This window comes from Alexandromys fortis, unplaced genomic scaffold, assembly GCF_014885135.2.
Source record: "Alexandromys fortis isolate MF-2015 unplaced genomic scaffold, M_Fortis_MF-2015_v1.1 scaffold_343, whole genome shotgun sequence".
In the NCBI taxonomy this organism is placed as follows: domain Eukaryota; kingdom Metazoa; phylum Chordata; class Mammalia; order Rodentia; family Cricetidae; genus Alexandromys; species Alexandromys fortis.
In genome coordinates this window covers 73835-88786 of record NW_026068262.1, presented here as the reverse complement: position 1 = coordinate 88786, position 14952 = coordinate 73835, and the positions used below count along the sequence as shown (strand labels likewise).

The window sequence follows — 14952 nt, the reverse complement described above, 5'->3', positions numbered from 1 at the left end:
AAACGGTTATTTTTTCCTTTTTATTAAAATTATTCATTTATATTTATTCATTTTTTGAGTATTGCATCAACATGTGTGTATGTGGGATTTCCTGATATCCATAGAGGTCAGAAGAGTCAATTGCCCCCTGGCTGGAACTGGACATAGATATGATTTAAGGCATAATTCTTCCACATCTGTAATTATTGTTTCCTAAATACAGATTTTTTTCTTAAATCATTTAATAGTTCATGGAACAATTCAAGATTCTTCATATTTTAAATAAAATTTGTGGTATTACACTTGTATAGTCTTGTGACATTTCTGTTGCCAAGTAGTATAGAGTTCTTTAAGTTTATTGTACACCATAAGCTATTTTGTTCACAGAAATTCTCTTACTCTCTCCATTTTACTTTATATCATAAATGTTCCTTTGATGCTGAGTTTACTTAAAGGAAGCTCCTTGCAGATACTGACCTTTTAATCTACTCTCAGACATCAAGAATAGTTTAAACATCTCATGGTAGCTTTAACTATCTCATGTATAGTTTTTCTGCAGCACAAAATAATGTAAAATGAATTTTCCATTTTTAATCAAGGTTAATTAATGGGTTCTTTATGAAAATTGTATTTTCCTATGTATTTGAACTTCATTTAACTCACCCTTATTGAAATATTGTTGGCAACTAAAAATTGTTATATACACATATATGATGTACTGTGTGTTTTTGTGACTGTGTGAATGCACGTGTGTGTGCTCATATGAAGAATGTGTTTACATGTGCACATGGAGACCAGGAGACAACAACCTTGCCTTTTGTTCTTTATGAGCCATTCACTTTTTATTTTGAGAGAACATCTCTCACTCTAACCTGGAGCTTACTATATAGGCCAGTTATTCTCCTGTCTCTGTCACTCCAGATCTGGCAATTGAAGTGTTCACCACCATTCCCCACCATTAAAATATTATGTTTTTTTGTTTATAGAAAAAAGATTTTTTTTTCATATGATGTATTCGGATAAGTGTTTCCTGTTCCCTGATCCTCTTAGTTTCTTCTCTCCCTCATCTGGATCCATGCCTTTTCTGTCTCTCCTTGGAAAACCTCTAAGCCTTATAATAAAATAAACAAGACTATAAAATTATTTTTGTTGCTACACCATGAGCTATATTAAAGGGTCACAACAATAGGAAGTTTGAGATCAACTAAACTCAAATCATGTCATATTATTTGTATTAGTCATGGTTCTCTAGAATAGTAGAACATATAGAATGAGTCTATATCTATATAGAAAGCATATTTACTAGAATGGCTTACAGGTTGTGGCCCAGCTAATCCAATGATTGCTGTCTACCACAAGAAAGTCCCAAAATCCAGTAGCTGTTCACTCCACAATACTGGAAGTTTTGCTGTTTTTTGGTATATTCTGAATTCCTGAAGAAATAAGCTCAGTATGAGTACAATAATGATTTTTCTGGCAACAACAAAGAAACCACACAAACACACAGCAATCCTCCCTTCTCCGTGTCCTTTAAATATACTGCCAGCTAATGTGTAGTCCATTTTAGTATTGAATTTTCCTACCTCAAATATCCAGAATAGAAGTGGGTTTTTCACTTCAAATGATTTAATAAGAAAGAACCTTGAACAGGCATCTCTAGTCACTTTGGGGTTTAGTTAATTCCAGAAGTAGAAAAGGTGGAAAGTAAGAATAGCATCACACTACTATAGCATCTGCAAATGAAGATGCTTTGACTTCTTTCCTATCTGTGACTCCTCAATCTCCTTCAGTTATTTTACTGCTCCATAAAACCTTTCTGCTAGTTTGAATGTAATTAGGACCCCCATAATCCCATGGTGATTGGGACCATCAGAAGGTGTGGACTTGGGGTGTTGAAGGAAGTGTGTCATTGTGAACTTTAAGGTCTCTTTTGCTCAAGCTTCATTCAGTGTGACACTCAGTCAATTTTCTGTTGCCTGCAAGATGTAGGGCTGTCAGCTACTTCTCCACCACCATGTCTGCCTGCTGCCATGTTGCTCCCACCATGCGGATAATGAACTAGACCTCTAAAAATGTCAGCAAACCACCCTAATTAAACATTTTCCTTTATAAAAGTTGCTGTGGTCATAGAATCTCTTCACAGCAATAAACTCTCTAAGACAGACTTCAAGAATACAGTTAGCAGGATGGAGCTAGCGGAGCGGCGCAGGCGCCCGCAGAGGAAGCGAGCACAGGTGGGCAACGCAGGCCAGGCCGCAGGCTGCAGCAGGGACCGGAGGGGACTGGCGCGGTGGCAGAGGACGCAGGCGGCAGGGACCAGTGCGCAACACCGAGAGCAGATCGCCCCACTACAATTAAATCAAAGAGGTAGGCCTTTGGTTGGCGAGGGCCCTGGCAAACAGGGAGCCGGGTCCTGTTCCGGAAAACCCTTCTGAGGGGTGAGAGGTTTCTTGGCCCCCTGGCAGGAGCCAGGAAACAGAGCGAGAGCAATTAGTAAGAGAAGCCTCTGGTCAGCAGAGAAACCTGATCCGATTTTAAAAGACCAATTAGATAGCATTGAAAGGAGGAGATGGGCAGGCGCCAAGGCAGAACATCACCCAACAATCTGAAAAACAACATGAAAACACCAGATCCCAAAGATCTTACAACAGAAAGATTTGAACAGAAGTGGAAAAATTGACTTTATGAAAGCAATAGAGTCCCTTAAAAAACATGTAAAAAACACCCTTATAGAAATGGATGAGAAGTATAACAAAAAGTTTGAAGAATTAAGTAAATATGTACATGAGACCCTGGGAAACCAAGAAAAAACGAACAAACAGGTAATGGAAACAGTTCAAGAATTGAAAACTGAAATGGAAGCAAGGAAGAAAGCACAAACTGGGGACCAGCTGGATACGGAAAATCTAGGTCAACGAGCAGAGCCTACAGAAACAAGCATAATCAATAGAATACAAGAAATAGAAGAAAGAATCTCAGATTCTGAAGACACCATAGAGAAAATAAACGCACTGATCAAAGAAAACAGCAAAGCCAACAAATTCTCATCACAAAACATTCAGGAAATATGGGACACAATAAAAAGACCAAACCTGAGAATAATAGGAATAGAAGAAGGGGAAGAATTACAGCTCAAAGGCCCAGAAAATATATTTAACAAAATTATGGAAGAAAACTTTCCCAACATAAAGAAAGATATTCCTTTGAATATCCAAGAAGCATACAGAACACCAAACAGACTGGATCAAAGAAAAGCATCCCCTCGCCATATAATAATCAAAACACAAAATATACAGGTTAAAGAAAGAATATTAAGAGCTGCAAAGGAAAAAGGCCAAGTAACTTATAAAGGTAAACCGATCAGACTTACACCTGACTTCTCTATGGAAACCATGAAAGCCAGAAGGTCCTGGATAGAGGTTCTTCAAAAACTAAGAGACCATGGATGCAAACCCAAACTTCTATACCCAGCCAAGCTAGTATTCACTATCAATGGAGAAAACAAGACATTCCAGGATAAGAACAAATTTAAACAATACGTAGCCACAAATCCAGCGCTACAGAAAGTAATAGAAGGAAAATCGCAACCCAAGGAATCCAACATTGCCAACACTGACTACAATAACTCAGGAATCTAGCGAACCTTCACCAGTACAACTCAAAGAAGGGACACACACAAACTCTACTACCGAAAACAGTAAGAATAACCGGAGTAAACAACCACTGGTCACTAATATCACTTAATATTAATGGTCTCAATTCACCTATAAAAAGGCACAGGCTAAGGGATTGGATACGAAAACAGGATCCAACATTCTGCTGTTTGCAAGAAACACATCTCAACCACAAAGACAGGCATCTACTCAGAGTAAAAGGTTGGGAAAAGGTCTTTCAAGCAAATGGTCCTAACAAAAAAGCAGGTGTGGCCATACTAATTTCCAACAAAACTGACTTCAAACTAAAATCAATCAGAAGAGATCGAGATGGACACTTTATACTCATAACAGGAACAATTCATCAGGATGACATCTCAATCCTGAATATCTATGCCCCTAATATAAAAGCACCCACTTATGTAAAAGAAATATTTCTAAAACTCAAGGCAGACATAAAACCACACACACTAATAGTAGGAGACTTCAACACACCTCTCTCTCCAATGGACAGGTCAATCAGACAGAAACCTAATAGAGAATTAAGAGAATTATTGGAGGTAATGAAGCAAATGGACTTAACAGACATCTACAGAACACTCCACCCAAATAGGAAAGAATATACCTTCTTCTCTGCAGCTCATGGAACCTTCTCAAAAATTGACCATATACTCGGAAACAAAGGAAACCTCCACAGATACAAAAGAATATCAGTGTCCACCTGTGTCTTATCAGATCACCACGGATTAAAGTTAGATGGCAACAACTATGCTACCCCCAGAAAGCCGACAAACTCATGGAAACTGAACAGTCAACTACTGAACCACACCTGGGTCAAGGAAGAAATTAAGAAAGAAATTAAAGTCTTCCTTGAATTTAATGAAAATAAAGAGACAACATACTCAAACCTATGGGACACGATGAAAGCAGTGCTAAGAGGAAAGTTCATAGCACTAAGTGCCCACTTAAAGAAAACAGAGAAAGCATACATTGGGGACTTAATGGCACACCTGAAAGCTTTAGAAAAAAAAGAAGCAGAGGTGCCCAGAAGGAGTAGAAGACTGGAAATAATCAAACTGAGGGCAGAAATCAACAAAATAGAAACACAGAAAACAGTCCAAAGAATCAATGAAACAAAAAGTTGGTTCTTGGAGAAAATCAACAAGATCGACAAACCCCTATCCAAACTAACTAAACAACAGAGAGAGAACACGCAAATAAATAAAATCAGAAATGAAAGGGGGGACATAACCACAGACACAGAGGAAATCCAGAGAATCATTAGATCTTACTATAAAAGCCTGTATGCCACAAAACTGGAAAATGCAAAAGAAATGGACATTTTTTTAGATAAGTACCATATACCAAAGCTAAACCAAGACCAGGTGAATGATCTAAATAGACCTGTTAGTCGCGAAGAACTAGAAACTGTTATCAAAAATCTCCCTTCCAAAAAAAGCCCAGGACCAGATGGGTTCAACGCAGAATTCTACCAGAACTTCCAAGAAGAGCTAATACCTATACTCCTTAACGTATTTCACAATATAGAAACAGAAAAGTCATTGCCAAATTCCTTTTATGAAGCTACAGTTACCCTGATACCAAAACCACACAAAGACCCAACCAAGAAAGAGAATTACAGGCCTATCTCACTCATGAATATCGACGCAAAAATTCTCAATAAAATACTGGCAAACCGAATTCAAGAACACATCAGAAAAATTATCCATTATGATCAAGTAGGCTTCATCCCAGAGATGCAGGGCTGGTTCAACATACGCAAATCTATCAATGTAATCCACCATATAAATAGACTGAAAGAAAAAAACCATATGATCATTTCATTAGATGCGGAAAAAGCATTCGACAAAATTCAACACCCCTTTATGATAAAGGTCTTGGAGAGAATAGGGATACAAGGGTCATACCTAAATATAATAAAAGCTATCTACAGCAAACCGACAGCTAACATTAAATTAAATGGAGAAAAACTCAAAGCCATCCCACTAAAATCAGGAACAAGACAAGGATGTCCACTCTCTCCATACCTCTTCAATATAGTGCTTGAAGTTCTAGCAATAGCAATAAGACAACATAAGGGGATCAAGGGGATTCGTATTGGAAAGGAAGAAGTTAAGCTTTCGTTATTTGCAGATGACATGATAGTATACATAAGCGACCCCAAAAATTCTACCAAAGAACTCCTACAGCTGATAAACACCTTTAGTAGCGTGGCTGGATACAAGATCAACTCCAAAAAATCAGTTGCCTTCCTATACACTAAGGATAAGGAAACAGAGAGGGAAATCACAGAAGCATCACCTTTCACGATAGCCACAAAGAGCATAAAATATCTTGGGGTAACCCTGACCAAGGAAGTGAAAGATCTATTTGACAAGAACTTCAAGTCTTTGAAGAAAGAAATAGAAGAGGACACCAGAAAATGGAAGGATCTCCCTTGCTCTTGGATTGGGAGGATCAACATAGTAAAAATGGCAATTCTACCAAAAGCAATCTATAGATTCAATGCAATCCCCATCAAAATCCCATCAAAATTCTTCACAGATCTGGAGAAGACAATAATCAACTTTATATGGAAAAACAAAAAACCCAGGATAGCCAAAACAATCTTATACAATAAAGGAACGTCTGGAGGCATTACCATCCCTGACTTCAAACTCTATTACAGAGCTACAGTATTGAAAACAGCTTGGTATTGGCATAAAAACAGAGAAGTCGACCAATGGAATCGAATAGAAGACCCTGACTTTAACCCACAAACATATGAACACCTGATTTTCGATAAAGGAGCTAAAAGTATACAATGGAAAAAAGAGAGCATCTTCAACAAATTGTGCTGGCAAAACTGGATGTCAATCTGTAGAAGAATGAAAATAGACCCATATCTATCACCATGCACAAAACTCAAGTCCAAGTGGGTGAAAGACCTCAATATCAGTCCAAACACACTGAACCTGATTGAAGAGAAAGTGGGAAGTACTCTAGAACACGTGGGCACAGGAGACCACTTCCTACGTATAACCCCAGCAGCACAGACAGTAAGGGCCTCATTGAATAAATGGGACCTCCTGAGACTGAGAAGCTTCTGTAAAGCAAAGGACACTGTCGCTAAGACAGAAAGGCAACCCACTGACTGGGAGAAGATCTTCACCAACCCCACAACTGACAAAGGTCTGATCTCCAAAATATATAAAGAACTCAAGAAACTAGACCGTAAAAGGCTAATCAACCCAATTATAAAATGGGGCACTGAGTTGAACAGAGATCTCTCAACAGAAGAAGTTCAAATGGCCAAAAGACACCTAAGGTCATGCTCAACTTCCTTAGCGATCAGGGAAATGCAAATCAAGACAACTTTAAGATACCATCTTACACCTGTCAGAATGGCGAAAATCAAAAACACCAATGATAGCCTTTGCTGGAGAGGTTGTGGAGAAAGGGGTACACTCATCCATTGCTGGTGGGAATGCAAACTTGTGCAACCACTCTGGAAAGCAGTGTGGAGGTTTCTCAGGAAATTTGGGATCAACCTACCCATGGACCCAGCAATACCACTCTTGGGAATATACCCAAGAGAGGCCTTATCACACAACAAAAGTATATGCTCTACTATGTTCATAGCAGCATTGTTTGTAATAGCCAGAACCTGGAAACAACCTAGATGCCCTTCAATTGAAGAATGGATGAAGAAAGTATGGAATATATACATATTAGAGTACTACTCAGCAGTAAAAAACAAGGACTTCTTGAAGTTTGCAGGCAAATGGATGGAAATAGAAAACACTATCCTGAGTGAGGTAAGCCAGACCCAAAAAGAGGAACATGGGATGTACTCACTCATATTTGGTTTCTAGCCATAAATAAAGGACATTGAGCCTATAATTCGGGTTCTCAGGGAAGCTAAATAAGGAGAACCCAAAGAAAAACATATAGGCATCCTCCTGAATATTAACCTTCATCAGGCGATGAAAGGAGACAGAGACAGAGACCCACATTGGAGCACCGGACTGAAATCTCAAGGTCCAAATCAGGAGCAGAAGGAGAGAGAACAGGAGCAAGGAACTCAGGACCGCGAGGGGTGCACCCTCACACTGAGACAATGGGGATGTTCTATTGGGAACTCACCAAGGCCAGCTGGCCTGGGTCTGAAAAGGCCTGGGTTAAAACAGGTCTCACTGAACATAGCGGACAATGAGGACTACTGAGACCTCAAGAACAATGGCAATGGGTTTTTGATCCTACAGCACCTATTCGCTTTGTGGGAGCCTAGGCAGTTTGGATGCTCACCTTACTAGACCTGGATGGAGGAGGGTGGTCCTTGGACTTCCCACAGGGCAATGAACCCTGATTGCTCTTTGGGATGACGAGGGAGGGGGATTTGATAGGGGGAGGGGGAGGGAAAGGGGGGGCGGAGGTGGGGAAGAGACAGAAATCTTTAATAAATTTAAAAAAGAATACAGTTAGCAGGTATGTTGAGTGTACATTCCTGTCTTCTTGTTAATTTTAGTTATATTGTTTAAATTTCTCTCCATTTAAGTTGATATTGGCTATGGGCTTGCTATAAACTTCCTTTATTTCATTTAGTTGTATACGTTGTATCCCCAATATTTCCAAGACTTTTCTCATGTAGGGGTTTTGATTTGTTGAAGGCCTTTTCTTCATCTAATGAGATGATCATGTGATGTTTTGTCTTTCAGTCTGTTAATATGGTGTATTATTTTTTTTTACCTATTTATGTATGGTGAATCATCCCTGCATCTCTAGGAAGGTTAAGTTAATCACGATGGATGTTGTGTTTGGTGTTTTTTGGGGGTTGGGTTTGCAGATATTTTATTGATAAATTTTTCCATCTATGTTCCTAAGGAAAATTTATCTGAATCTCTTTCTTTATTGGGTCTTTATGTAGCTTATGTATCAGGTAAATTGGAACTAATTCAAAGAATTGGGCTGTATTCTTTCATTTTTAATTTGGTGAATAATTTGAGGAATATTGTGGGGTGGTGGTTTGAATAAGAATGGCCCCCAGAAGCTCATAGATTTCAATGCTTAGGGACTGATACTATTTGATTGATTAGTGTGGCTAGGTGTTTGGAGGAAGGTGTGTCTCTCTGGGGATAGGTTTTGAGGTTTCAAAAGCCCAAGCCAGACCCAGTGGCTCTCTCCTTTCCTGCTGCCTGTGAATCTGGATGCAGAACTCTCTGTGCCTTCTCCAACACCATGTCTGCATGGCACCATGCTCCCCACTATGATGATAATGGACTAAAATCTGAACTGTAAACAAGCCCTAATTAAACACTTTCTTTTATAAGAGTTTCCATGTTCATGGTGTCTCTTCACACAACCAAACACAGGGCAAAACATGAGATTAACTCTTTTTTGGAAGTCACAGGGCATTCGGTGCTAAAACCGTATTGTCCTGGTTTTTTGGGTTTTTTTTTTGTTTGTTTGGTTGGCTTTGTTTTTTGTTTTTTTGTTTTTTGTATGGTTGGGAGACTCATAATTATTGCTTCTAATCCATTGATGTATTGGCCTGTTTAGCTTTCTTATTTAACCTGATTTGACTTTGGAATATCAGACTTATTGATCAAATTGTGTACTTCAGATGCAGAGATCCACAGTGGAGTCAAGACCATTATGGGGTTCCAACTGAAACAGCTTGCTTAAGCTAATCGGAGCCCACTATCTCCAGTCCAACAGTGAGGGAACCAACATAGGGCCAAATTAGGCACTCCAGATGTGGGTAACAGTTGCATGGCTGGGGCTCACTCTGTTACCACTGATAGTGAATCCATGATTTTCCCTACTGCTTCTACTTGCTTTTTGAAACCCATTCTCTTTGGAGGGATACCTTGCTTAGCCTAGATACAGTGGGAATGGCTTTTGACTCAAAGCAATGTGCTAGACTTTGTTAACTTTCCATGGAAAAACTTACCCTATTCTATCAAAGGTGTAGTTTGCCTACAGAATGTTTTGGTCTAGGCTGTAAGTGTGACTTGTTTTGTTCTAAAAACAGAATGCTTATCTAGGAATGTAGCCCACAACCTTCAACTGGTCTGTTCCTTTTCTTGTATAATGTAAATGAAGTGTTTTATCTTACTCCTACCACTTGGGGTTGGTATATTTTAAGTAATTTGAAAATAAACATAGGTGATTTCAGTATTCACTGGAACTGCCTCCTGGTACTGTTCTGTGTTTTCTGTTTTATTATTTTCATGTCTTTGTATTCTTTACTTATATTTCTATTTCCCATGCCCCTACACTGGCAAGTGATAGAGAGTCCAGTTTGATCACATGGTCCATCAGTCCCAGTCCAGCTGGCCTTGATGAGCTCCAATTAGATCAGCCCCACCATCTCAGTGAGTGGGCTCACCTCTCGCAGTCCTGACTTCCTTGCTCATGTTCTCCCTTCTTCTACTCCTCATTTGGACCTTGGGCGCTCAGTGCAGTGCTCCAATGTGGGTCTCTGTCTCTAGCTTCATCCATCGCCAGATGAAGGGTTTGTGGTGATATGCAAGATATTCATCAGTATGGCTATAGGATAGAGCCATTTCAGGCTCCCTCTCCTCGGCTGCCCAAGGATCTACCTGGGGACATCTCCAAGGACACCTGGGAACACCTCTAGAGTCAAGTCTCTTGCCAACCCTAAAATGGCTCCCTAAATTGAGATATATACTTCCCTGCTCCCATATCCCACTCTTCCTCCATCCCAAACATCCCATTCCCCCAAGTTCTCCCCATCCTTTCCTTCTCACTTTTTTCTCCCATCTCCCCTTACCCCTACCCCACCCCCACCCCCAAGTTTCCAATTTTTGCCTGGCAGTATTGTCTCCTTCCAATATAAAGGAGGATAACTATATGTTTTTCCTTGGGTTCACCTTTTTTTTCCTTCTCTAGGATCACGAATTATAGGCTCAATGTCTTTATTTATGGCTAGAATCCACTTATGAGTGAGTACATACCATATTTATCTTTTTGGTTCTGGGTTACCACACTCAGGATAGTGTTTTCTATTTCCATCCATTTGCATGCAAAAGTCAAGATGTCATTGTTTTTTACCGCTGAATAGTACTCTAATGCGTACATATTCCACACTTTCTTTATCCATTCTTCGATTGAGGAGCATCTAGATTGTTTCCAGGTTCTGGCTATTACAAATAAAGATGCTATGAACATAATTAAAGAAATGCTTTTGTAGTATGCTAGGGCATCTCTTGGGTATATATAGCATAAAATATCTTGGGATAACTCTAACCAAAAAAGTGAAAGAACTGTTTGACAAGAACTTTAAGTCTTTGAAGAAAGAAATTGAAGGGGATACCAGAAAATGGAAGGATCTCCCTTGCTCTTGGATTGGGAGGATCAACATAGTAAAAATGGCAATTCTACCAAAAGCAATCTATAGATTCATTGCAATCCCCATCAAAATCCCAACAAAATTCTTCACAGACCTTGAGAGAAAAATAATCAACTTTATAAGAAAAAAAAAACCCAGGATAGTCAAAACAATTCTACACAATAAAGGTACTTCAGGAGGCATTACCATCCCTGACTTCAAACTCTATTACAGAGCTACAGTAAGGAACACAGCTTGACATTGGCACAAAAACAGAGATGTTGACCAATGAAATCAAATAGAAGGCCCGAATTTTAACCCACAAACCTATGAACCCCTGATTTTCAACAAAGGAGCTAAAAGTATACAATGGAAGAAAGATAGCATCTTCAACAAATGGTGCTGGCACAACTGGATGTCAACCTGTAGACAAATGAAAAAAGATCCATATCTATCACCATGCACAATACTCATGTCCAAAAGGATAAAAAACCTCAATATCAATCTGAGCACACTGAACCTGATAGAAGAGAAAGTGGGACATACTGTACAACACATGGGCATAGGAGACCACTTCCTACATATATCCCCAGTAGCACAGACAATAAGGGCAACATTGAATAAATGGGACCTACTAAAACTGAGAAGCTTCTGTAAAACAAAGGACACCATCATTAAGACAAAAAGGCAATCTACAGACTGGGAGAAGATCTTCACCAACCCCACAACAGACAAACGTCTGATTTCTAAAATATATAAAGAACTCAAGAAACTAGACTTTAAAATGCTATTTAACCCAATTTAAAAAATAGGGCACTGAACTGAACAGAGAATTCTCAACAGAAGAAGATCAAATGGCCAAAAGACACATAAGATCATGCTCAACCTCCTTAACTTTCAGGAAAATGCAAATCAAAACAACTTTGAGATACCATCTTACACCTGTCAGAATGGCTAAAATCAAAAACACTTGATTGCTGAAGAGGATGTGGAGTAAGGGGAACACTCATCCATTGCTGGTGGGAATGTAAACTTGTGCAACCACTTTGGAAATCAGTATTGCAGTTTCTCAGGAAATTCAGGATCAACCTACCCCAGGATCCAGCAATACCACTCTTGGGAATATAGCCAAAAGATAACCTCTTTCTTCTAACCTTCATCTAAAGCCAGAACCATGGTGCTGAAGCTGCCAAGTTCTGCTGCTTTGAGGGGCTATAACATGGCTCCTCATACAATGACACTTTACCTGCTTTCTGTTTTCTGTATTTTCCTTCACTGCCTAAGCTCGGCTTTCCTAGAACTAAATGAAAGGTAGAAGAAACTCTATTCAAAATATAATCTGTGAAACAGAACTCTCATCAGTAAGAGAAAAAAATTTAAGTGGAGTCTGGTGTTGCATACTTGTAATCCCGAGCTGGAGAAACAGAGACAGAAGCCCTGGGACTATCTCTTGTCATATTTGGCAATCCCCAGGTCACTGAGAGACATTAACAAAACCAAGGTGATTGTATTGTGAAGAAAAACAGCAAACATTGTCTCCTGGCCTCAACATATACATGCATACATATCCTTCATCTGTGCACACATACATGAAAACACATGTACACAAAAAAACACACTGTACATCATGTATATATAAACAAATTTTTTATATAAACAAATTTTTATTTGACAAATAATGTGTGAGTAAGTATTGATGAAGTACGAATACACAGGCACATGGAATATTTATATAAGGCTCATTAAGTAACTGTGGTAAAAAGAGACAATTTAAATTCATAGTATTTTTGAGGATCCAGAGAAACTACACTTAGGAAAGAGATTTTTAAAGCTACAATAGAATATTTAAACTACTTTTGATGACTGAGAGTAAATTAAATTTCCATCAAAAGAAATACGTTAAAGTCAGTATCAGCAAGGACCATCCTTTGAGCAACCTCAACATCGGGAAATATTTATGAAATAAAGTAAAGAGGAAAGAGTAAGAGAATTCCTGTAGAAATTTCAAATTATGGTGTACTATAAACTTAAAGGATGCTATAGATTTTGGCAGCAGAAATGTCACAAAAATGTATATGTGTAATACCACAAATTTTATTTAAAATATGGAGAATATTGATTTTCTACTTGAACTATTACAGAGTTTAAGAAGAATATGATTTAGGAAAAATTAGTTGCAGCTGCACCAGAATGACAACTTACAAACATTTGTCTGTCCAGCTCAAAGGGGGCAAGGACAATGGCTTCTTCTGATCTTGTGGGTACCAGGAATTGACACATACATACATGCTGACCAAATATTCATAAATGTAAAAATATAAATCATTCTATTAAAATGAGAAAATTATCCCTTTTTTAAAATATGGTGGCACACAGACTGCATGTCTTTCAGCTTATTGATTATTCTATTATCAGAACTGATTTGTACCAAAGGAGTAATTGTGGGATAGACATTAATCACAAACTTCTGAACACTCAGGATGACTGGGTCGTACATCCATAACAGGACTGCGGTGGATGAGATGATGAAATCCACCCAGTACATGACCACAAAGAAAGCCACGAGCAGCAAGATGGTCTGGGTGGCCCTTTTCTCAGGAGATGCTCTCAGGTGACTGAGGCTGTGAAGATGCTTGCATTGCCTCTGATGTCTGAACAAGATGATCACCATGTATACACTTGTGGCCAGCATAACTCCTACAAGAAATACATCTCTGGAGGTTGCCACTGTTAAAATCAGTGCCCTGATGATATAGTTCATGGAGAAGAGTGAACAGAATTTAGTGACCTTCATATGGTTGGTCTCACTCACATTGGTAAAAGTACCAGTATAAAAGATCCAGTTACTAATGAATAACAAGTTGAAAGACCAAATAAATAAGAAAGCACAAATCATGTACTTTTTTAGTTTATACTTAAATTTTGCCAAAAAAGAAGTACTAGGACTGATAGTGACCGCCTGGAACACACTCAGGAGGCAGGTGATGCAGATGGAGAGGCCTCTCATCACCCTGCTTATGTAAAATGTTGTCTTACATTTGAAATCATTATCAACGTTCAGTGACTCAAATATGTCCCAAATCCAAATATCCCCTCCAGTGATGATCAGCAGTGTGTGAATGAAGGCCAATTGACAGGAGATCATGTCCGTGGACTTAGGTCTGTGACCTAGAATTATGAAAGTGTAGAAAAAAAGAAGAAACGTATTTGCCAGAACTCCAAGTCCAGCTTGGAAATTAAGGACATTCTTCAATGAGGACATAAGTGGAAAGTATATTCATCTTAGGAGCATGATATGAAAAAATGAAATTTATGCCCTGGCAATGCTAATGCATGCATGTATGGCCCATATATGGTGGTTCTGTTGACCTTGTCCATATTGGGTTTCATAGCCTAAATTGATGAGGATGACTGTACAGGTCTCATTCTCAAGAGGGCACCAGATCCCAATACAGATGGTTGTGGAAACTTATTTCATATACCTGAAAAAATTATATATTCTTCATGAAAGTTGTTATTCACTGGTCATTATGTTTATCATCATTCTGTTTACCTATTTATTCTTGATTAACCCATCTCTTTAATTGAAGTTCCACATTAGACATGGCCTATGTTTCTATATACTCTCAATATATCTCCTGGATATACAGCATTCTCAGCCACATCCAAAACAGAATGCACACTTCATGTGCCTGTATTGCACCTAGACCTCATGCCTTAGAAATTAAATCCTACTGATTTGACTTACATTGACTCATTTTATAGTTAACACTGGAAACAGCAGTGATGAGAATACAGGAGCATAATCACATTTGTACAACTGATTAAAAATTATGTTGTTCTGGGGAGAAATCACAAAAGAAATCCAAAAGAGTTAGGTGAGTCAGTCTCATATTTTATAATTTAATAAGCTCCATCTTACAACTATCCATGTTTTCATTCATAATTCTGATGGAATCAGAGTTG

General features: G+C 38.7%; 1 protein-coding gene across 1 annotated transcript; it reads right to left on the bottom strand.

Annotated features, from left to right (window-relative positions):
- Positions 1-5879: 5879 nt before the first annotated feature.
- Positions 5880-14278, bottom strand: LOC126494434 (vomeronasal type-1 receptor 90-like). Its single transcript, XM_050131801.1, has 2 exons — positions 13351-14278; positions 5880-5896 (listed from the first exon to the last, which is right to left on the bottom strand). The coding sequence occupies exons 1-2, from the start codon at positions 14246-14248 to the stop codon at positions 5880-5882; spliced, it is 915 nt and encodes a 304-aa protein (XP_049987758.1). The 5' UTR covers positions 14249-14278.
- Between the last annotated feature and the right edge of the window lie 674 nt (positions 14279-14952).